We start from the raw sequence: 26290 nt of genomic DNA on the forward strand, positions 1-26290 counted from the left end.
GATTTTCATGTGGAAACACACCAGGTATACATTTCAAAATTAAATAAAATTTTGGAAATCTAGGTTATGATGTTTTTGCTAGGTGCATAGTCACAGCAAAGGTACTAGTCTCTAACAGGGAAAAGCATGGTTTAATCACTCCACTTTATATCTGCTACACTACCTGGTTTCAACTTCCCTAACAAGATGCCTTTCCCATTATGTTCATTATTTCTAAACTCACCATGGTGCTGCTAAGTCAAACCTTGATTGACACTACCTTCCTCAGTCTCCTTTTCCCCTCTCTTTGGAGGTCAAATTACTAAGCTCCTTCCAATTCTTCCTTTATTAGAGTGTATAAATTGGACTTCAGCTCATTCCACTTTGCATATACTGTTCTGCCTAGTTTTAATTCCATGGAAGAAGATGCCCCCATGCTGGTACCTCCTGGTGTCATTCCTCTGCTCCACACACATCCCACTTTCCTGTCTCCTTTTATGCATTGTCTCCTCCTATAGATTATGAGGTTCTAGAGGGCAGGCGCTGTCTTTCTTTTTATCATTGTATCCACAATGTTTAACAGTGTCTGGCACATAGCAGGCATTTAATAGATATTTATTAGATTAGACTGCATTCCATGGCAAGAGATCTGGTCCAAGAATTAGGACACCTGAGTCATAGCTTCTTAAGTCATCTAATATATCAAGATGTCCATTTTTCATCTGTAAAATAAAAGAATTGTTCAGCCACAGGGTAATAGGAAGAGCAAAGGCCTTGGAGTGAAAAGATATGCTCTCTTCCCTTCCCCTTACTATATGATATTCATCAAAGCCACTTCACCTCACTGGGCCTGAATTTCCCCATCTGTAAAATTATTAGATCCCTTCCAACTCTAATATTCTATAATTATGATTAGATTATTTCTATGAATCTAAATAAATATTCATTTTACTCTATACATGAAGTTTAAAAAATGAAATCACATTGTACAGGGTGGCAAAAAGAGGTAGAGGGGAAGCAAACAGGACAAATGTTAACTGCTAGAGATGTCTCCATTTAAAATTGGCACTCAGAGGGCACACTGTCAATACTCCCAAATGGCTCCCTGCAAAAATATGAGGAGCAAGTGGATTCAGAGCATGGTGACAGGAGGGAAGAGGTTGTAGGTTGAATTCCTACAAGGGAAAATTGACTACAATCTTTTTTCTAGTCCCTAGATGTTTTACAAATAAAAGCCACAGATATCAGCGGGTGAAAGATCTTGAGGAGCAGTACAAATCTATTACTATTAAGCAGTCAGTCAGTCAACAAGCATTTCTGAAGCACTTACTGTGTTTCAAGCACCATGTTAAGCAGTAGAGGTAAAAAGAAAGACAAATACAGACCCTGACCTCAAGGAGCTGATATTTCTAAACAGAGAGATGTCAGTTTCTTTTTTTATAAAAGGAAAACAGTGCAATTATTTCAAGGGCATTACTTCAGAATGGATAGTTAAAGAACAACTGATTAGGTTTTTCATTCAGATTAGTCCAAAAACCACAGGCTAGCATATTGAGAGAATGCTTTCTTAATATTTCCAAGGGGTGGATGAGAGGCAACTTGCTGTGTTTCCACACCATGTTTAATGGAAGGAAGCAAAAAAATGTACACACAAACTTGTAGTGAAAATGGTATTCTTGTAGACTGAAAGCCAATTAGGAGAAAAATCAAATGCTTTCGGTAGAATGTTAAGAACTTGGAGGGGAGAGATTATTTTGGTTCTCATCTTTATAAAAACTGATGTGTCATACAAGGGAGTTTAATAAATGCTAGTTGAACTGAATTTATCATCACAAACTATGTAATTTTCCTCTTAGTTCTTAAAGCAGTAAAAACAAATCCCTCATTCTGTGTGGTTGTATTCCCTAGCCCTTAGAAGTTCTCCATGGCCTAACTTTCTTATTAGTACACTTTTCAATTCACAACTCAGTTAGATTTAGGAGCATTGTCAAAGCCAAGACTAGATTGTCAATGAATGAATCATAAGTCTGATGTGTAGATGAGCTACTCTGCCTTAGCTGCAATTACTTTTCCCATTATTATGCTCTCTTTTTCTAACTCTGTTCCTTTTTCAGATGGCAGTACAGTGGACTGAGTGCTGATTCTGGAGACAGGAAGACTTGAGTTCAAATATGGCATCAGGCACACTATCTGTATGACCCTATGCAAATCATCTAACCTCTGTTTGCCTCAGTTTCCTCAACTGCAAAATGAAGTTAATAACACAACCTACCTCATAGGGTTGTTTTGAAGATCAAATAAGATAATAGCTGTTTCTAAAACAAGTGCTTAACACCATGCCTGGCACATAGTAAGTACTATGTAAATGCTTATTCTTCTCCCCTCCCCTTCTTTACTGTCATGTGAAAAAAGTGTTAGTTATTAAATGAAATGAAGAGATCCTATGAGATCAAGTGGTAGAAAAAAGAGAAAATTATGTTCTCAAATTTCAACTGGGCTGTCACTATAGCAACAGAGTCCTTGTTTTCTACCCTACTTGATTCTATCTCCCATCCCCCATGGTGGTTGTTTAGAGCGGTGCTCTTATTCAGCATCTACTACCACTCCCTCCTCCATCCTTAGCTAAGGAACTTGACTCATACTTTGCCGCAAAATAAATTCCATCTAATATGAAATTCCTTTTTCTCTACTTCTCTACACTTTACAACCATATTTATATAAGCCCCCAGTTCTGTCCTCTTTTATTCCAGTCTCCAATGAAGAGGAGATGCTTGTCTTTACCAAAGTCACACATATCCTTAATCCAATCCCATCCTTCTTCATCTGCAACAAATTGCAACCTCAATCAGCCTTTCTTCCCTTCGTCTCCCTCCTATTCCTTTCTCCTTTGTCTCCTATTCCCTCCTTCCACTTTCTTCTCCTTCTCCCTCTTGTCTCCCTCTCTCCTCCTCCCACTGCCTTGGTTTGTTTCTCCATATTTTTCCCCTTCTTTCTTCCCCCTCTCCTCTTTCATATTTTCAATTTCTCACTTTCTATGGCTCCTTCCCTGATGCCAACAAATATTCCCAAGTCTCCCCCATGATTAAAGAAGTGTCAGCAGTCCCTACCATTCCCTCTCATCACCTTTATCGCTCTTCACTTTCTCAACTAAACTCAAAGAAAATGCTGCTGTTAAGATACTATTAGGAAACACCCTGTGTTCCAGAGCTAAGGCCCAGCAAGCAAACTGTGCCCTGAACTTGGCATAACAACAATCCTTTGCACTCACTCTCTGGATGATCTCAGTCATAGCAAAATCCCAAAAGTGTTTCACATGATTATTATATTGCTTTCACTAGCACCAGGTGTTCTCTGAGCCCAGATAAGCACCTGCAGGATCCACGTTCTGGTCATAAAGTCCTGTTATGAATCAAATTTGTCTCACTGTTGCTGTTCCTCCTCATTGTCAGGGCTAGAGTCCACTGTGCAGTCATTGGTACATGTAGTGAAATTTGCCCGGGGGATGGGGAGAGGGCAGCTCAAGTATCTAGTTTCCTTCCTTGCTTGCAAACCATTTCCCTCACTATAGAAAATAAACTTCTGTCTTAGTCTCTGCACCGTTGTTCTTGCCTGCTCTGTCTATTCAGCTCCAGCCTCCACAGACCAAGAGGTTTGGTCCAGTTGATACTCCCTATACTTATTGTTTATACTTCCACTCTTTTCACTTTTTAATCCATTTCAAACTGACATCCAAAATCATCACACACCTGAAACTATTCTCTCCAAAAAGTTGCCAAATCTGATGGCCTTTTGTCAATTGTCATCCTCCTTGACCTTTCTGCAGATTGACCCTGTTAACCACTCTTCCCTCCCCTTTGGGCTTAAGCACCACTACTCTCTCTTGGTTCTCCTAATTGTGTAACTGTCACTTCACAGTTTCCTTTGCTGGTTCATTATGCATATTATACCCACCAACAATGACTTTATACCAAGGTTCTATCCTGGACCTTCTTCTCTTCTCTCTATATTCCCTTACTTGGTGACCTCATCAATTTCTGGTAGTTTTAGCTACTTATAAATTTATGTAGATACCTCTTAGAATTATATACCTCAACCTAACCTCTCTCCTAAGCTCCTGTCTCAAATGACCAAGGGTCTATGGCACATTCTGAACTGTATTTTCATTAGGAATCTCAAATTTAACATGTGTACAAGAGAATTTGTTGTTGTTCTTCCAAAACGTGCCCCTTTCCCAAACAGCGTTATTTCTCTGAAGGGCAGTTATGCTCCCAAGCAGTCATCCTTCAAATCTCAGTGTGGTCCTTGATTTCTCATTCACTACACAAATCCACTCAATTGCCAGATCTTTCTGTCTCCATATCTCCTCTTTCTTCTCTCCCCTTTCCCCCCTAACCACCACTACTCCTCCCCAGTTCAGACCTTCATCACATCTACACTGAATTACTATAAATAGTCTATCAACTGGGCTTTATGTCATCATTTCATCTTCTAATTCATTCTCCACTCAGTTACCAAAGAGATTTTCCTGAAGTGCTTGTCTGACCTTGTCATTCCCCTACTTAATAAATGCTAATACCTTCTCTTACTCCTACTCATAAATATGAACTCTCTTTAGTATTCAGTACCCTTACAATCAGGCCCCAGCATACCTTTCTAGACTTTTTTTTTTCTTTTTTGGCCTAGGCAATGGGGGTAAGTGACTTTCCCAGGGTCACACAGCTAGTAAGTGTTATGTGTCTGAGGCCGGATTTGAACTCAGGTCCTCAGGGTCAGCACTCTATCCACTGCACCACCTAGCTGCCCCCTTTCTAGATTTTTAATATATTAGTCCCTTTAAAATAAGCTACAGTGAAGTCAGACTTTCTTATTGCTGCTTGTACATGATACTCCATTTCTCATTTCATGCACTGGCTAGATCCCATGCCTGAAATCCACTTTCTCTTCTGAGTCTTACAATGTGGTTTCCCTCAAACCTCAGCTCAAATACTACCTTCTGTGTGAAGCTTGGCCAAATGCTCCCAGCTGTCTTCTGTCACAAATCACTTTGTATTTATTTTGTATATAATACTAAGTATTTGTATATAGGAGACCCATATTTGCTAAACTGTGGTACCTCCCACAGAGCTAGACATGTATTATGTCTCCTTCCTATGGAATATGTGAACTGGAGCTTAGAAAAGTAAAGAAAGGAAGGAAAAGAAATTCCTTCCCCCAAGTCTGCCAGAAGCTTATGGAAAAGAAAGCACTTCTTTCTTTGTTCACAGAAAAGATTCTATAGAGGACAGAAAGTATCAAGGGGAGCCCATCTGCCTTCTAATGGGTTTGATTTTTTTTTATCAGGTATCCATAATTCCTATATCCTTTGATGATTCCCTGTAAAAAACAGAATTAACAGTACTGTGGTCTGAGAGTATTCATTCTCAGCAGAATCAGGAATCTGAGGGCCATCTGGCAAATATGTTTACTTTGTTTGCCTTTACAACAAGATTACCCCTCCTCTCGATGCACCTATTTGATTATTCAGCTAAAAATATACATACATATGTATATAGAAGGATAGAGAGAAAGATAGAGAGAGATTTATACCAATGGTCATGTGGCAAAATTTGCTTCTAGAAACAATCAGTTTCTCTAAGATTCCATACCATATTGCCAAAGGTAGCAATCTGTGTTGTTCAATTTGATGGAACAATTATCCATATCATTTCCCACCATTACCAAAAGGAAGGGTGTCTCCCTTTCCCTCAGTCTTTTCAGGCTATGATTCTCTTTCTTCTTGGCATCTCCCAAGATTCAGACCTGCCAGCAGCTTCAATAGTATTATATAACTCATCAAGAAGCCTTAGGGCTAAAAACAAGATTACAGACTTTATAACTATGCCCAAACAACACCAATATAACTTGGGACATTCAACAATAACTGAACTGCCTGGATTCACTGTTTTGAAAAAGCAGGAATAAGGGATAATCTACTTGAAGACTGAATGCATTTCAAAATTAATTGACTTTCCATGCCGTGAAATAAAAATTAATCCCACTTTACTTGACCAAATGATTGTATTATCTCCTTTGATTAAATTTCTGAAGAAGAAACTAATTAATTCCATATTTATTATGCACCCATTACATGCATAGCACTGTGCTAAGACGTAGCTACAAAAATGAAAATGGCACAGTTACTATTTCCAGTTTTAGTAGAGATATAAAACACATACACAAATAATGAGTAGTTAGAGACCAGAGAATATGAGATATCAAATAGTGATGCATGAAAAATTCAGGGAAGCAGGGATCTCTTTAACAGTTGGTGAGTAGTAGTGGTGCTGGAGGTATAGGGGAGTGAGACTTCACAAAAGACTTCATAGAGCAAAGGAAACCTGAGCTGGTTCTTGTAGAAAGAAATGATTTCAACAGGTAGATTTGGGGGGAAAATTTTCAAAGCAACAAATTTGAATAAAAGCATATTCCTGAAGCAGATATGTTCCCCCCCACACTATCCCATGATAAGCCTCAAACTTCTCAAACTACTTAAATTAGACCCTACTTATTTTCTACATTCAGTTTGCTCATCAAACTCAGTTATTAATGACATGTTTCTTGAATGAATGCAATTTCCCAAGTAATATGGCTATAAAAATATGTCATCTTCAAAATCATCAAAATTAGTCAAAGACCATGATTTCCAGCTGTTCTTGATTTTAGATTCATTCTTGTGTAGAATGGCTTCAAAGACTAAGAAAAAGAGTATTTTATCAGTTGCCCCAAAAGCAATCAGGAAGATATTTCAGCAAACCTACTGCAATAACAAAGGGGAGACCATTCAGCAGCCATAAGTCAGATGTGTACTTTGATTTTTTTTCTAGAGGTGTAAGCAAAAAGTATGGACTGATCTAGCCACCCTCTCTCCATGGTTGGCTAGCTCATGATTAGAGATCCATGCGAATGAGACAAAGGTCCTAGGTTTCATCATCATGTGATCCTGTTCGCATTGCTTCTGTGCCATGGCAACCAAAGGCCCTTTGACCCTGGCTAGACAGCTCACAAATTGGTGCCAAAAATGACAACAGGGAACAGATGAGAGTGTGGACAAATCCTACTGTTTTAATATCACTATTGGAAAGAGAAATGGATGTGCATGACTAGCTGATGGTAGGCTGATACTACAAATTAAAGAACATCATTACTATCCCACATAAACCCCTGGCTATCTTCCTTAATTCATTAATAATCAAATTTACCATGAAAATGAAATATAAAACATAGAAAAATCTTGGCCCAGATTCTTCAGAAATACTATGAACAAAATTACTTTAAATTTGGCGTAATCTGGGTAAAAGTGGTTTGTGATCTGTAAAAGGCCCAAAATCGAATTTATTGTTCCATACATACTATTCATTGACAAATATTAGAAGCTGGAGGCGTTCAGAAATACTGAGCAAGCTCAGCTCAAAAGTTACCTCTTAAACAAAGCCTTTACTGTCTATGTGTGTGTGTGTGTGTGTGTGTGTGTGTGTGTGTGTGTGTGTATGTATGTATATATACCTTAATTATTGTGTGTATAAATCCTTTACCCAAACAGAACGTATGCTTTTTGAGGGTAAAGGCTGTTTTTTTTCCTCTTTGGACCCCAAGTGCCTAGCAACATATCTTGCACATGGTAATTATGTAAACAGTGCTTGTTGAATTTAAGTAAATAAAAGTAAGCTGAAAGGAGATTGTGGAAAAATTTACCTTATACAAAGTCAATAGGCTGGAAGGAATTTTAGTTCTTAGCCTTACTGACATGTCAAATAAGAGAAATGAACTGTAACTATATACCTGTCCAGGTATAAAAACAAATAGAACTTGAATTATTAGCATTGATAATTCCAATTTGTTTAGTAAGAAACATAATTCTAGCCCAAGACAGGCTAATCATCTAATGATGAATTTCTCTAAGAAAAGAGAATGCAAAAACTTAAAAGTTCTTACCATTGTAAGAGTAAATGGATGGTTTTCTAGTGCAGACACTCTTGGACAGTGAAGAATAATATACTAGAAGGAAGCAATGCAATAAAAATGAAGAAAAAAGTTAAAATATTTCAATATTTTTAAAAATTAAATTTTAAAAACATTCTTGCTAGACTATATGGAATAACTCACTTGGCCAGGTCTGGCTTTAAAGTTTTCCTTGATCATTCGAACTTCCATGACATCTGATGGATGACTGATGACTGAAATGATTGTCACAGGCTTATTACTTCTAATGCACCTGTAAAGCCTTTCAGCACAATAGAGGCATAATGGTAATGAAATCCAAAGCCAAGTCTAAATAAAAATAAGAAAAGAGAGGAAAGAAAAATACTTCAGAAACACTCATATTATAAACCCTTTGTAAAATGTTTTAAATTATGAATATAGATAATCTAAAAATTATATGGAAATGAAATTAGTCTAATAATCTTAATTATCAAATGTTGGCTGCTGCCAAAAGGACTTATTTTAATGGTCACTCTCCAATATCTCTAAGCAGGACATCTGTACTATGTTAAGCCATTTGACACTTACTACCTCATTTGAGCTTTACAAGTACCCTTTAAGGAAGGTGGTACAGGTATTATTATCCCAGTTTTGAAGTTATGGACACTTAGACTCAGAGAAGTTGTATCTTACTTAGAGTCACCAAGCTACTAAATGTAAGAGGAAGGATGAACTCACTTTTCATATGATTGCAAGCTCTTCCATTAGATCATGCTCCCTTTCATACTCTTCTTTTCTATCCATCCCTCTTTCTCAACTCTTTCAACATCCCAAATAAGTATTTCCTTTATTCTAACACACAATGCTTTTTATGGAAAAAAAAAACTGCTCCACTGACCTAATTCATTACCAGAGAGTCCTCAAATACACCCAGGCTTTCATAGCATATTAATAGATATTACACAATCTCCTTGGCATAGATTTAAAAACATAGCATGCAAATATGCTTTGAGGAATCACTTTTAATTCAATTGAGCAATACTGTCTTAACTGCCTACTATGTACAAGTCATGGGATGCGGGGCTTAAAAATGCCAACAAGTATTAAAAAAAGGCTTCAGAAATGCTTATTACTTGATGAAATACATATGTGTGTACATATTTATGTATATGTATAGACACATATAATATGTGTTAATGTATATATATTTACGCACCTTGTGTCTATTACACACACACACACACACACACACACACACACACACACACACATTTTGTTGTAGTTCATCACTCATTTTGGAGGAGGACCAATGATATCATGGGTGTTATTGACTCACATTTGAACTGGATTTAAGTGAGGGAGAGCTGCAAAGTCCATCTTGTCTTACACATATACATGTATATTTTAGATAGACATAAAACATATAGCTAGATATAGATATGAATACAGATAAAGATGAGATAGAGATGGAGATAGATAGATATATTAGAATAACTGTAGGATATATCCTTTATGGAGGCAAATTTCATCGTGTCCTACATCCCTGGAGATTATTTTCACATACATAGTTTAATTAATTCAATGGTATTTCCTTGAGTGATGAAATAAAATGTAACCATTTATACTGATTTCTTATAATTTCGAAGTATGTAAATGGAAAGTTGTACGTCGCATAGACCCCTGAGACTTAGTGTCATGGGAATTATGACTGATAATATCTCAAAATAAGAGTCTACTTTATTCACAAGGAAAGGCATAAATCAAAAGAGCATCAAATACCAGTATATAGAAAGAAAACGTCCATATTAGAGATTCCAGAAACCAAAGAAGGGAAAATGGTAAGGGCCAAGTAAGTGGAGGTCAGTGGAGGCAAAAACAGAAGTGGGTTATTGTAGAAGTATATGGCACATATATAGAAGAAAAAAAACTAGAAGAGAGTTTCTAGAAACAAATCACAAATGTGATATCTAGGCTTCATCATATATTAATATGGAACTTGAATTATCCTGATATCTCTTCGAGTTCTTTTTCTTCCAAAATTGGAGAGGCTGAGAAAGTCTTTATTTTCCTTGAAGAACAATTCAAAAAATGGAGGAAGTAATGATGGTAACAGCTATTCTGGACCTGAATCTGGCCAACAACCATTTGTGGAAGCACAAATGAAAAGAATTTAGAAGACAAATTATCACTTAACTGCAGAATTTGTCATAGCAAAAAAAATCAGAAATCCAGGAGTAACCTGGCATTTATCCTAGATTTGTTGGGATCAGATTAAAAAGGTACAGAGAAAGAACAAGTAGGATCCAATGAACTAATAAATTCTGGAGAGGAAGATGGGAAGCTTTCAACAAAAATTCTGAAGATGCAAGGAAAATTTATTCCAATGACCAGAAGGAACTAGTTAAAATATCTGACGTGCTGCACAATGAACTCATCCACCAACCTAGTATTTTACAAGGAGTATACAGAATATGGAAGCCAGGAGAAGTATCAAAGTATGAATAAAAATGAGCAGTACTTTCTTGTAAGGAATACTTATGCTTACAGTGATGTAAGGCTGGCAAAGAATGTTAAGAACAATTAAAACAAGGGTTTTTTTCTTTAAGAAGATAAAAGGGGACAATCCACTAAAAACTATGGATGAGGCAATGATAAGATTGAACTACTTGGTATCTGTTTTGCTCCTGTTTTCTCTTTCAAGTATAATGATCTTAGAACTGGAAAATATGAACAACAATGCTTAATAGGAGGTAGAAATCCAGTAGATGTAAAGAAGTAGCATCTTACTGTCTTTCCTGAATTAAAATCACTAGGCACAAATTGATTACATTTCAAGGAACTGAAATAAATGGCACATATGATTGCTGAATAATTATTAATGACCATTGAAATATCTTAAAGAAATATTCCTGGTGCAGGCATGGAGGAGATCAAATGTCCCAATTTCCCAAAAAGAAAAAAAAAACTCAAAATCTGAACAGAAGTGGGTATAAGATGTAAATTATAGGTCAATGAGCCTAAGTTAAATACTTGGTAAAATTCTGGAACATATTATTGAACGGATTACTTATGATTATTTAGAAAAAGAAATTACTGGTCACTAAAAGTCACCATGGGTAATTGTTTCCCAGATATTTCTTTTTCTCTAACTGCCCTCTGCATTGGTCTCCCAACATCTTGACCTGGCCGCTATTACCAATGAGCCAGCTAAGTGGCACAGCAGATAGAATGCTGGACCTAGAGGCAGGAAAATGAGTTCAAATCTGGTTTCAGATACTTACAAACTATGTTACCTGGACAAGTAATTTAGTTTCTGGCTGCCTTAGTTTCTTTTACTGTAAAATGGGAACAATAATAGAACCTACCTCAAATGATTGTTCTTAGAATCAAATGAGATAACATTAGTAATATACTTAGCATAATGTGTAACACATAGTAGGCACTTAAAAAATACTTATTCCCTTTACCCAACCACTTCCTCACAAGAAGGCTAGTGGCAGGGGGCAGGGGGGAAATGGCAAGATGTTACAGCAAGAATTGATGACTCTACTGTTGTCTAGATTCAAAAGAATTGCTGCCTTCTCATAGTCAATCTTTTCAAATGAGTTGTCACCTCATATAAGTAAATAAAAATATACAGTACAAATTTTCTGTATAGTTTCCCAGTGGTTACTCTGGTAATGCTCTTATTTTCAAGTTTGTCACACTGTTACCATCCAAAAACAAACACCAAAAATAATCTGCTTGAACATCCTCAAAAAAAGTGGTTAGCCCTGTATGAGGTCAGGACATCCTCTTGCTTATCCAGTACACAGTGGGAGAATTGAATATTGATAACTTGTTATACATACATGCTTCTGAGCTCCTGGAAAACAAGATAGCTTTTGGAAAAAATAAATGCTGGAAACCTACATGAAGCACATAACTAGACAAGAACCCAGACTCTGATTGGCCATCCTCCCTTCCTTTCATCTTATCTGTATATGTGGTTATGTGTATATCTTCACACACACACACACACACACACACACACACACACACACACACACACTCCTAAATCCTCTCTTCTCCCTCATCTGAACATGAATTTGTATTATAGACAGTTTTCCTTTTCTTATGTTTTCTTTTTAAAAAACAGTCACCAGCCCAGCCTGTATTATTGATGTATAAATAAATTTAGATTAAAAGAAAGTAAAGTAAAATAAAAGTAACATTAGCTTTGCTTCATCAAGAACATGCCATGCCAGACCAACTATTTTCTTTTTCTATTTTGGACAATTATCACTAGGCTGGGAGAATAGGGGAATGTTAAATGCTCAGCACATGAGAAGTATTCTACTTCTATTCTTCTGAATGAAACAGAGAGAAAAGATGACTGAAATCAAAAACTTAGGGGAAAGTCTGTAGCTTACATATTGGATGACAAAATCAGAGCCTAAAATTCTGACAGGCCAGAGCAATTAGATAAATTTTTTTAGATATATATATATATATATAATACATTTATTTATATATATATATATAATACATTTTATATATATATATAAAATACATTTTATATATATTTAATAGTATATATAATACATTTTATATTTAGATTAAAAAAACTCATTTTTAAATTCAATTTAACATCTATGTATCTATTATGTATCTATATGAACCTATGCTAGAAAATGGGATGCAGAGACCAAATTAAAATAGCTCCTGACTTCAAGGACCTTATATCTTACTGGGCGGGGGAAGGTTGAGAGGTGGAAGTACAGCATACACAAGAGATTACACACAGATAAACAACTACAAGATAATTTGAAGAGAGAGAAAATATTAACTTGAAAAGACAGGAAAGTTATCTTGCAATATTTGACACCTGAGCTAAGTCTTCAGGGAAGATACAAATCCTGAAAGGAACAAATGCCCATTCTCTAATGGAAATGGAATGTCAAATCCAAGGTGCAAGGAGTAGGCCAGTTTCACTGTATTGTAAAGTACGTGAAGAGAAGTAGTATGAGATAAGTCTGGAAGAGTAGGTTAGAACTAAAGAGAAGGTTAAAGCCTTAAACATGATAGTAAAGAGTTGATGTTTTATTGAGGAAATAGGAAGTCACAGAAGGATTATTAGCAGGAGAGTACCACCACCACTACTATATCTGTACCTTGAGAGTGTTATTTCAGTAGCTGTGTGAGCATGAATTAAAGAGAAGACAAAGTGAAGTAAGGGAATCAATAAAGAGTCACAAGAATATAGGTGAGAGGTGATAAGGAGGTTAATTAGGATGAAGGACAAGGCAAAAGAAAGCAAGGAAGAGAATTATGCAAACTATGTTGTGGAATAGAGTCAACAATGCTTGGCAACTAAGGGAAAGTTGGAATTGAGGGATAAAGAGAAGTTAAGAATGATTCCATAATTATAAACCATGAGGACAAAGAGGACAGTAGTATCCACCACAGAAACTGGGAAGTTTGGAAGAGGGACAGGTTCAAAAGGAAAGAAGAGTTCCATTTTTTATAAATTGAGTTTGATGTGCCAGTGGGACATCCAGATAAAAATTTCATTTAACTTTTATTTTATTTTTTCTCCATTACATGTAAACAAAATTTTAACAATTCATTTAATAAAAATTTGAGCTCCAAATTCTCTCCTTTGCTCACTTTTCTCCTTTCTTCTCAGTCTCTACTCTAAAGGAAGTTACATCTTAATAGATTTAAAGCTGGAAAGCATCTTATAAGCTCTCCAATCTAAGCCCTTCTTTTTACAGATAGGGAAACTGAGGAACAGAAAGGTTAAGTGTCCTGCTCATGGTCATGGAGAAAGTTTCTGAAGCAGGATTTGAACCTAGGTCTTCCTGTCTCTAAATCTAATGTCCTCTCCATTAAATCATATTGTCTGTCGATGACAGGATGAATTCTGGAAAACATAAATAGTCTCAAAGGAAGAGGGAGAAAATGGCATCAAATACAGAAGTAGAGAGCTTAGCCTTAGTGAGCAGATGGATGGAGGAGAGAATGTGCGATGCTGCTCATGATCTTGAGGAATGGAAAAGCATTATTTGAGAGATCTCCCTTTTAATAACCAGCATTTGTTATCTGCCTTAGGTTGACTATGCAGCAGGAAACGTGAACAGACAAGAAAAGATTTGGCACAGTCAATGAGGGGAATAAGGGAGTCAATGAAGTAAAACTGAAGGACTGTCAAGTGGTAAAAAAGAGACTAGTATTGGAAGTTAACCAGTAAACACTGTCGTATGCCAAGCACTACATTAGATGTTAAGGAAATAAAGGCAGAAAGGAAATGATCCCTTCCTTCAAAGAACTCACAGGCAACATGTACGTCTATAAATGTGCTTCTATTGATAGATAGATAGATAGATAGATAGATAGATAGATAGATAGATAGATGATAGATAGATAGATAGATAGATAGATAGATGGATGGATAGATAGATAGACAGATTAGATAGAGATAGATAGATAGATAGATAGATGATAGATAGATAGATGATAGATAGATAGATAGATAGATAGATAGATAGATAGATGGATGGATAGATAGATAGATAGATTAGATAGAGATAGATAGATAGATAGATAGATAGATAGATAGATAGATAGATAGATGGTAGATAGATAGGTAGATAGACGGATGGATGGATAGATAGATAGATAGATAGGTAGGTAGGTAGATAGATAGATAGATAGATAGATAGGTAGATAGGTAGATAGATAGATAGATAGATAGATAGATAGATGATAGATAGATAGATAGATAGATAGATAGATAGATAGATAGATAGACAGACAGACAGACAGGTAGATAGATAGATAGATAGATAGATAGATAGATAGATAGGTAGATAGGTAGATAGATAGATAGATGATAGATAGGTAGATAGGTAGATAGATAGATAGAGAGATAGATAGATAGAGAGAGAGAGAGAGAGAGAGAGAGAGATAGATAGATAGATAGATAGATAGATAGATAGATAGATAGATGATAGAGAGATAGATAGATAGATAGATAGATGATAGATGATAGATAGATAGAAAGATAGATAGATAGATAGATAGATAGATAGATAGATAGATAGATAGATGAGCTATATATAGGTAGAGAGAGAAATCTCTCTCTACCTATATATGTGTATACATATATACACACATATACACATATAGTATGTGTCTGCATATGTATTCTAAATATATCTTTATAGAAAACATATGTAGAATAGATATATGTGTAGATATATCTATATAGATATAAATGTTTATCTACATATCTACATCCATATACATAGATTTTTCTCCTCTATATATGATCAATAGATAGATAAATATATAGATAGATATATAGCACACAAAGAATATAATCAAAGGTAACCTCTGGAGAGAGGGTGGAAATGCTCTAACCACCAAGGGGATGAGTAAAGAATACATGTAGGAAGTTGCACTTCAGCTGAGATTTGCTGGAACCTAGCAATTAAAAGAGGCAGAGATGAATCAAGAATATATTCCAAACAAGGGGAAATAGCCTAGGGAGGCAAAGAGACAGAGGTGGTGAATACTGGAAATTGTATTGGGTGAAATTATCTTGATTTTGTGACTTTTTCAGCTATGCTTAGCAACCCAGGAAAACAGAGAAACAGATGTGGGTGTTGACAATGAGGACGAAAGGGTCCCCTAGAAGCTATGATGAGCAGGTTAAAATTTTTAGAACATTAACAGAAGCAAGAGATTCAAGGGTAGGACCTCGTGAAACATTAAATTGGCAGACCATGCAATCAAGACTGATTATTAGGGCAAATGAAGCCAGAGTTGGGAGACAGGGAAAATAAGGAAGGTTAAAGGGCCAAGAGAAATTGAACTTAATGACCTTTGAGATTCCTTTGAGTTGTAGTCATGAAGATATGCACACATCAGCCCAATTAGGGGGTGGCGATGGAGTGGAGACTCTGTCTGCCTAGTTACCCTCCAGACACTTCTAAGGGATTTTTCAATTTGTGTTCAAGCAGCACTAGCACACTCATCTTTGCTTCAGAGATGGCACTACAACGTACCACTCCACCCTAAAGTAATTCTGCTCCAGCTGGAGTCATGAAGTTTATAAAGGCAGGCAAAGTGGACCAAGGACTGAAAATATCCAGAAAAATTTAAATCAGTTTCCAGAGGAAAATGTTCACAAGAAAACATGGTAACATAACATATGGAAGATAGCTTATATTTGCCAAAGAAATCAGAGAGCAAACATTTAGGTTTTTGCCAGAAAAGGAGGGAAGAGGGGGTCTAGGTGCAATACAAGAATTGAGATACAATAGAGTTGAGCCATTAATGACAAGGTTCAAATAGGCTATACTGAAAAACATCACCATTCCATCATCTTTGTGCCAAGACAAGCACATTTCCTCATCAGTTCATTCGCTGAAAATAAAGCAAAAGCGGGTTTTTGAAGGAGAAACTAAGTATCCAGTGAAGGAATTCATACATAGTAAAAGAAATGGGCTAGAACGGAAAGGAGCCTTTGCAACTCTTTGTTTGCAACAGTCATCCATGCACAATCCTATTAGTTTTAGTCACTGGTTTAAAAAGACAGACTGCTAAGGATCCCACCCAGTCTCATAATCAGCACAGTTTTAACTCACAGTACAAAATATTACAAAAACACATGTATTACTTCAATAAGACCAAGTGATCCGTACAATTTGGCCACAGCCTGGAGCAACGTCCACAGCCAGAAACATTGGCATGACCAAAAAATATAGGATTAAGCTGACCTGAGGAAAATTTGCTTGGAACTTGGGCTCCTCTGCACAGATTTTCACAAACTCGTTCTGTATAAACAGCTCAGGATTTACAAATCCTCCAGGAAAGGGTTCAGGAACATGCTCCGAGAAATACTGTGGCAGGGGAATATTCAGGTGGCGAGTTCTATTAGGACTGAGGCAGCCAGGAGGGTGTGCATCGAGATTAGTTTGATATTTCAGGAGCCCTCTAAAATGAAAATACAAGTAAGGGCAGGTAGGGAGAGAAGAAACAAAGATCAGATGCTAGAGTAATGGTATTCGACCCTTTGTCTCCTGGATAACTCTTTTAAAATTAGAGATCAATGAAAAGAGGCAACATAATGCAGAGGTGTCCCACTTCAAGCCTCAGCCATGCCATTTATTAGTCATGTGACCTTGGGATAATCATGTAAAGTTTCTGGGCCTCAGTTTTCTCATCAGTCAAGTTAGAGGTTAGGGATTTAGATTATACGATTTCTAGTATTCCTTTCATCTCTGAGCTATGATAATTCTATGGCCTTGAGCAAGTATAGTACTGCATTTTATTCTGGAGATGAGAAAATTAAACCTCCCAATAAACACTGTACCCGAGAACTTGTCCAAAGCACTTGACTCTCCAAGTAACATTATGCACCAAATGACACAGACAATAAGGACATGGCCCTTTGTAATATGCTTGGACTTGCTATCCTTAGGGTACAAGAATATCAAGAACACATATGGCCTAACATTGCAGAATTTCAGAAAACGCAGGAGAAAAAAAAATCCATTCTTATTTCAAAACAGAAAATAACATACTTATAATTCAGTTTAATTTCTTTCTTTTGGGAAAGATGGGAAATAAATAGGCATTACTGATTTACAAAGAAACATCAAAGATGTTTAATAATATGGACCAGAAATTGGACTCCCCCATGGCCTGAACATAATGTGTAAACAACAAGCAGGCTTTTAGTTAGCTATTTGCTATTAATTTTCCCTATAAGTAGACACACACACACACACACACACACACACACACACACATGCATGCACATGCACACACACACACACACACACACACAGAATCACATAAAATTAACAACAGGCATGGGAACCCAAAACTCTGAACTCTCATCTAAGTCATTGCAAATAAACAATTACAAGGGCCTGCTATGTGCCAGGCATTGGGCCTACAATGACAAAAACAAACAGGCAAAAAGAGACATTGCTTTCAAGAAACTTAAATTATACTACAGTGATGCAAAGTGTATACTAAATGTATAAATATAAAGTAACTTTAGGAGGGAGAGGATATTGACCACTACATGTAGGAAAGGGGGAAGATTGGGAGAGGTTTCCCAAGTGGTGGCACCTGAACTGAGGCTAGAAGGAAACTGGGGATTCTAAGAAGAATGGACCATGTAGTCAGAAGGGCCTAAAATGTGGGAGACAGAATACTGAGTCTGGGAAACAACTTGTGGGATTTGTTTGCCTGGAAGAAAGAACACATGAAGGGAAGTGATATAAAATACTCCAAAAACGCTAGGCCCCAGGGTGGAGAGTGGGGATATAGACAAAGAAGCTTTCAGGAAGGGGAGTATTATTTAAGTTTGGACTTGAAGAATGGAAGAATTTGTACAGATAAATTAGACAGGGGTCATTCATGACTAGGGTAATAGGAGTGAAGAGCATAATTTGGGAATTAGAATGAAGATGTGGAAAACATTAAGAAAACTGGCCTAAATGACTTCTACCCAGCTTCAAGGCCCTCAAATTATCTGCTCAAATACATATTCATTTCCAGTAAATTGTTTTGTTGTTTGTTTTTAATATTTTTTCACTTATCAAGTATTTTTTTCTCCCTCCCACCTACCCTGACCTACAAGATGGGAAGGTAAAAGGAAGAGGAAGAAAGGGTACAGAAGGGAACAGGGAATGGAAATAGAATGGAATTATCCTTTTCTCCCTTCCTCTTTTCCCTCTAGCTCATTTTCTGTGGCCTGGTTCTTTTAATTTCCAGTGGTATTCAGTGACACAGATATCCCTGTAAACTGAACTCAGGAGAAAAAAAAAGATTATTAATCTCTCCTACAGACCACTATGTAGCAATGAAGTTTACAAATAATGAACCTTATATTAGACCAGCCTAGTCTTTGTCGCTGTTCCAAAAACAAAAATTAAAAGAGCAAACAATTCTTTGCAACACTAAAATATGAAATTATATGAATCTACCTTCTAAATAAATTCTATAGGATAGTGTGGTCCCAAAATTTATGAAACATTTCCTGCAGAACAGTGAATACATAAAGTAATCAGATAATTCACCCTAGTAGTTAATTTTTTAAGGTAAACTAAGAGGAATTCAAAAGGGAAACAAAGTATTAAAGATTTTACTTCAAGCAAGTATAACAAGTAAGGCCAGTGCTATAGTAAATTTGCAAAAAGTGTGACATGTTTGTGCTTCTGCCTTTCTCAAATAGAACCAGTGTATACAAAACAAGCAAGTTTGTCTCTGAACTAGAGAACAGGAAAACTTCATCTCTTCAGGAACCCCAGGAGAATGAAGAGCCCCTTGAAAGAAAGGAATGTGCCAATTCAAGTAGAATATAAAGGAAGTAGCAACGGGCAATCCTAACTTACAGCAGAAGGTTGGAAGGTGAAATAATATGATGTAGAGAAGAAAGAGAAAAGTCATAAGGCCCTTCTTGTAGAGAGGAAAACTAAATCCTCTGAGCAGGAAACAACCTCTTATAAAGCAGAGGTATGATGGAACTCCATAGAAGTCCCTAGGTTAGGGTGACGTGGTAGGAGAGGAAGAAGAGATGAGTAATGGTGTTGAAGAAGTGGTGCCCGGTCAGTTAGGGATTGGATCAAATGGCCTCTAAGTTCCCTTGTGACTTCTGGTTTCCATAATCCTTTTGTAATGTTTCTGTTTTAACTTTAATCATAAAAGAAACATGAGTGATGGAAAGGGACAGAAAGATCTGAAAAGAGGTAATGATTAAAGATCCAAAGAGGCTTTTCAAATAAAAAGTGTTAAATCTAAGATTGCTTGCCTACAAAGGACACTCAGCTAAGCATTTAAGATACTGAAGGTCAAAGAAAAGCTTTTGTCAAATATCCCAAAAGGTAAATGAGCTCAATACAATGGGTTATTTTACTTCTATGTATGGGAAGAGTTTAATATTAGCCCTAGATTTAGAAAAAAGCATCTCTCAAATTCTGTATTTTATTTTGGATCCTAATCTGTGATTTCATCTGTTTAGGTATCTCTCAGTTTGAAAATTCCCTCCACTAAATCATATCAGTAACTTCTTTGTAACCTATAGTCTTATAAAGTTATCTAGGGGTATTGAGTTTTTTAATTTGCCTTTGTCACGGAGAAAGTAGGTGTCAGAAGCTTCAATATAGATCTTCATGGATCCAAGGCTGGCTCTCTATCCACTAGAGTACATGCACCTTCAATTAATATTAAGGTTTATTTATTATCCAAGCCGACATAAACACAATGAACCATTCTATTTCATGGTACTCACTCACTGTAATAATAAGGAAACACTCAATTGCATATTAAAGAATAACTTAAATCATACTGAGCAAAAAAATAAAATCACATTGAGCAAAACATAAGTAGCCAAAATATGTAAACTAAGGCCACATTAGAAAGAAACTAATAATGGAAAAGTTCATGAATCAGACACAGCACAGAGTGGCAAAAAAAAGAAATTGGGAGGGGAGTTAGAAGACCTGGGGTCAAGTCCAGACTCTCCTTCCTTGAAGCTAAAAAACCTCTCTGGATCTTAATTTCCTCATCTTTAAAATGGAGAGATGATACTTGTACTACCCTACTTTACTTCCTTGTGAGGAAAAGTGCTTTGTAAACTATAGAATGCAAACTTTGTTAATTATGTTTGACCTTGTTCTTTCACGAATTACTCTGTCCTCAGCAGAATGTAAGCTGCTCAAGGGTAAGAACTGTTTTGGTTTTTAGATTTGTATTTTCAGTATTTATCACAGGATCTTCACAAACTTCAACATTTTCATGGATCTGTGATGCCATTGAGAAGGATACTTCCTTGATTAGTGCAAATTGAACTCTACCTCCCTTGCCTCAATCTGTGCAACTCTAAACAATCACCACCTGTCTATATCCTTCTCAGGGAGCCCATCCAACGTCATGAGGACCTTCCACTACATTTTGAAATTGACTGGATATCAGTGGAGCATGCAAGCTAATCCATCAATTATTCCTTGCTCTTGCTATGTGACCCTAGTGATCCTATCAACTGTTGTCATCATGCATCTCTTTGTGCTATGTCTCCTGCATTATTGATCATTGGTAATACAGAGCAACCTGCTCAGACCATCATTTACCTTGCCATTACCCTTTGGATGATCCACAAATTAATTCTTCTACGATGGTGGTATTACATAAATCACAGCATTACAAATTATCACAAAAATATCTGTATTATAAAGAGAGATATTTATTTCATGGGTGGTTTGGAGCCTTTCTGAGTACTGCAAAACTTCACAAAATCAATCAAATCTGTTTCCTCTGCTCTACAGCCTCTCCTACTCCATTCTGCACCTACTCAATTGTCTATGTGAGGTATCTTTCCAAGGCTTGTGTATTGATAAGATAAATGTGTTCTATGGGTTGCCCATCTAACAGTCATCATATATTTGAACAATAGGCATTCTTTATCCACTTGGTCTTTTCTAGAACACAAGTCACTAATGATTGTAATTTCAAAGATTCTGCAGTGTTTGAGAGCTTGATATAGTTAGCACAACAGATAGCACAATATCAATTGAAAACAGAATGCCCAGATAATCTCTCATATATAAGGAATACCACTACCATTTGGACATCTTCATAAAAGTGGCAAACACTTATTTGAACATACTTCTTCCTGTTATATTACTTTTCTGATATTAATAATCAGAGGGCCATCCAACAAAGAATTCACTATTGTTTCATTTTTCAAGAAATTTTGTACCTCTTTTATGTATGCGCTGGAGTCAACTTATTAGAGGAAGTGCTATAAGGCAATATTTGCTCAATTGAATCAAATGCTTTTTTCAGTCAATTAAAAAACAAATAAGCACAGTGACCTTCCCTGTATGTGTTAATCAAGTATAGGACTGAAAAGATATGCTTTGCCTGAGAGTATGGTTTGTAAAAGCTTACTTGTTCCTTGTAAAACCCTTATCAAAGATGTCCTCAATATTTTACATAGATTATTTTCATAAATAATTGATACAGATGAGAAAGAAGGCATACATGTCAGTTGTTACTGGTATATTACTGGTTGCCTTTTTCCAATAATAAATTATTACATGTATCATCCAATCTTTGCAATCTACCCCTTTATCATAAAATAGTGTCACCTCCGATCCAGACCTCTTCTGTGAATATTTGGTTTGGCGCACCTTCTCTTCTCATTTTTATTCATGTATCATTTATACATGTTTACATAAACATAAGAGTCAGCTAGATGTTTCAGTGGTTAGAGCAGTGGGACTGGAGTCAAGAAGACCTAAGTTCAAATCCAGCCTCAGATACTATCTGTGTGACCTTGGGCAAATCATTTAACCTCTTTTTACCTTAATCCACTAGAGAAGGAAATGGCAAACCATTCCACTATCCTTGCCAAGAAAACCCCTGAACAGTATTAGCATGCTATGGCCCATGAGGTTATGAAGAGTTGGACATGCCTGAATGAAAGACATATATGACTCGGTCTCTTCTACTTATACTGATCATAAAGTAAAACGTGTGGTAGCCAAAATTTCACTTACAAGAAAATAAGTTTGATATAAAAATCTTTTTTTTTTTTACATTTTCTATAGGAATATGAACCTCCAAGTGTGTGCTATCCTTTACTATCTTCTGGAAAATAGCTGAAATTTCACCTTCGCTAGCTACAGCCCAAGCTTCCCTGATACTTCCTTGTTGGCTATTCAACAAAATACTATTCCCCAACTATCTCTACCTCACCAGAAACTTAAACTCCATCTTTGAATTGGCGAGTTCTTGTATGTGATCTTTTGCCAGAATTTGTATTTGTATCTTCAGCATCCCTCTGGTACATAGTAAGTGTTTATTTTATACTTTATAGATCTATCTATCTATCTATGTCTCTCATCAATTTCTCTGAAACCTTATTATTCTCCCTACTTTATCAGATAATAGTACTCAATCATTTTTTTTACCATATTTCTCTGTAAGATTTAACAAATGAATCTATACTCTAAATTAGCATTGTCTGTGTTGCCATGTCACTGATTAGCTTATACATATTCCAGGTGTGTTTGTCTGGTCTTTGGGTTGTTTATTTTTTTTTTGCTCATTGTGGAAATTAATTTCCATCAATTAAGCTTCCCTAAATTGTCCAGTCTGTGTCAATGTTGGTGTCTTTAATCCATTTACCATTGTTAAAGTTTGTCAATATATGTTGGATTGCCATTGCTCAGTTGAGTAGGTTAGCTTTCTTTCCTTTTATTTTTTTTCCTAGCTTGCTAATGATATTGATCTTTGTTCTAATAAGTATATGGTCTGATGGCATAGAAGCACAAATATAGAAATGCCACATTGGTTGAAAAAATCATGTCCTTCGCCTGGCGATAACTAGGAAGGAAAGAAGGAAATAAGCATTTATTAAATATCTACTTTGGGCCAGGAACTATACTAAGTACTTTACAAATATTATTTCCTTTAATTCTCACAACACTGAGATACAGGTGCTCTTCTTAGCCACATTTTATCATAGAGGAACTGAGGCAGATAGGGATTAAGTGACTTGCCCAGGATCAGAAGAATCTGTGACCAGATCTGAATTCAGGTCTTCTTGACTCCAGAACCAGTAGTCCATCCACTGAATCACCTAGATGTCTCTTTAAGTAAACATTTGATAGCTGCTTATTGTTCATCAATCAATAAACATTCATTTACATGGCTAATTTATGGCAAGCACCATGCCAAACATTGGTGATACACAGACAAAAGTGAAATTCACCTCAAGGAGCTTCATTCTAAATGGGGAGATATATATGTATATAGGTATAGACAGAAGACATACAAACCAAATAGAAGGCAACCATCTAAGGAAAGGCACTAGAAGCTGGAGGAGCCAAGAAAGGCCTCTCATACCAGGTGTTGGTTGAACTGAGTTTTAAAGAGAACCAAGAATTCCACAAGGCTGAACTATGGATGGTGAACATTCAGGAATATGAGATGCTCATAGAGCAAAGTCATAGAGATGTGTGAGGAATGTCAAGTGTGTCAGTTTGTTGGACTGTGAAGAGTGATATGTTAAATCAAAGCAACAACAAGTGACTTCTGTGTACCAGTCATGTGCTAAATGCTAGAGATAAAAAGAACAGGAGGAAAAACAGTCTCTGCTCTCAACAAGGTCATTGAAATGTCAAGAAGGTCCCATGTGGTGAAAAGTTTTAAATCCATATAGAGGAGTTCATATTTGTTATTATAGTAACTGACTTTTGATTGCCTATAAGAATAAAATAAATTCAATGTCACTTCTTGTGATGTCATTTGATGCTTACCATTTCCAATATATCCTAATTCTATTCTTAGAAAAAGTATCTACCATACATAGGCACAAGGATACTCTATAGTCTACAAGGCTTTACTATCTTTCATTTCTTAGTCTTGAATGAATTTTTTCCAGTATAGTATTTGTCATCCTGCCCTATGCCCACTTTTACATTGAAGCCACTGGTAGACTGTTGAAAAAAAATTGAATTTTTATACAATTTGAGGATCCTGATTGAGTTCTTTGTAGAATTTCAGTGCAAGCATATAAGAGGAAATTATCTTTGAGTTGGTCTTTTTTGCAAAAGTTTATAATAAGCACTGCAATTCAAGGTGCCCAAGTATTCCATGACATGCTACTTCTGATTTTTTCTGAATGTGTGGCATGCTGCTTCTAGTTTTTCTTTGAATACGTGATAAAATACAACTCCTATAGCTCCATAACCTGCCTCTCCAAACAGAACCTCTGAGACATCTTCCCAGCTTCCCATCCTATTTTCTTTAATCTTCAAGTTCTACATATAGCAACACTGTCAAGACTGCTATTTTTGGTTTCTCCCGCAGTACATCAACTCGGATCACTGAATTAAGACATCACATTTCAATTAGAGATAACAAAAACAGGCATTCTTAGTACTTGTCCCCCTTCTCTACTAACAACATTAAAGAAGTAAAAAGGACCAAGGACCACTTTTTATTCTCTTAGTTTCATAGGTTACTGTGGCCAAATAATTCATGAAGTGGCTAGACTATCATTAATGGGTCTTCTCCTGTGTATACCAAAAGTGCTTAATAATTTTTTAAAAGAATTGAAAGCATTTAAATTTTTTCTTTATAAAATATCATTGAAATACTTCAGAAGGACACTGAATTATATTACTGAAACAAAAAATTAATAGAATTATGAGATCTTTTTCCTTGGAGTAACATACAATTAACAACATCTTGTTTCAATGTCAGTTGGTTTTTTTGATCCTATAATTCCAGAAGTTAGACCAGATGGCTGCCACAGCCCATTCCAACTCTAAATCTAAAATTATAAGAATATTTGCTGTCCTCAATGTTCCCTAATTTCTAACCTTAAGTCATTGTTCAAGCCATTTCTCATTTCTCATCCTCCCCTGCCCCCAACAATATCTTCAATATTGACTTGTTGAATTTTCACCAACACTTCAATATTCAGCTAAACCACTCTTCCCATGAAGATTTTCAATATCTCTTTGCTCAGATCCACAGACATCTTATTCTTCCCTTTGTGTTTTAGCACAAAGTATAACAATTGCACATAGTAGCTAGAGTAATAACTGTAAGGTTTTTTTTTAGAAATGTTGAATTAAGGAATAAATGGTATGGTGTTCTAATGCCTAGAGAAAAAGTTATGAAGAGTGGATTTTTAAGGGTGCTAGATTCTTTTGCTATAAATGAGGAAACTACTTAAAATTTAAAAAAAAACTAAATTAGGTATAAGGAATGATAGATTATTGAATCAGAATACTAGGGTTCTAATCCTAGCTTTATTGCTTACTACCTGAAAAATCATGACCAAGCCATATAACTTTAATGGGCCTCAGCTTCTTCACCTCTAAAATAAAATTGTTGAACTAGATGATCTTCAACCTTAAATCTATGGGCCTATGAAGAAAAAGGCAGTGTTAAATATAGTTGCTATTTTTCATAATTAAATGATTGATAATGTGAAAATGGGAAACAGGAAGGAGAAAGAAGTAGTGAATGGTAAAGAGTCCTGCCAAATAAAAATCAGCGGTATATGAGAGTAAGAATGCTTATTTCTAAATTATTTTCAATTTTATTGTAATATACTTAAGAGAAATTTCTAGTTATTTGTAATATATCTAATGTTATTCTATCATGGAAAAATTTTCTTTTTAGTTAGAGTAGAAAGTTTATTTTCTTCATCATTCATTAGAAGGTAAACTATCTTAAAATATATTATGTAATATAAATTCTGGATATTAAATATATTAAATATAAATAATTAAATATACAATTATATAAAATTTATTAGATAATATATCTA

At 35.9% G+C, this 26290-nt stretch overlaps 1 protein-coding gene across 2 annotated transcripts in view; it reads right to left on the reverse strand.

Annotated features, from left to right (window-relative positions):
- NOX4 (NADPH oxidase 4) overlaps positions 1-26290 on the reverse strand; it is a 232975-nt gene that overhangs the window by 121575 nt on the left and 85110 nt on the right. For both annotated transcript variants that reach the window (XM_020993815.2, XM_078156966.1), the window contains 3 exons: positions 16704-16920; positions 8122-8286; positions 7951-8013 (listed from right to left, as the gene is read on the reverse strand). In XM_020993815.2, the coding sequence (XP_020849474.1) occupies positions 7951-8013; positions 8122-8286; positions 16704-16920 (445 nt within the window). The remainder of the gene's footprint in view (positions 1-7950; positions 8014-8121; positions 8287-16703; positions 16921-26290) is intronic.

The sequence above is a fragment of the Phascolarctos cinereus genome, unplaced genomic scaffold (genome assembly GCF_003287225.1).
Source record: "Phascolarctos cinereus isolate Bilbo 61053 unplaced genomic scaffold, phaCin_HiC Scaffold_726;HRSCAF=1367, whole genome shotgun sequence".
Classification (NCBI taxonomy): domain Eukaryota; kingdom Metazoa; phylum Chordata; class Mammalia; order Diprotodontia; family Phascolarctidae; genus Phascolarctos; species Phascolarctos cinereus.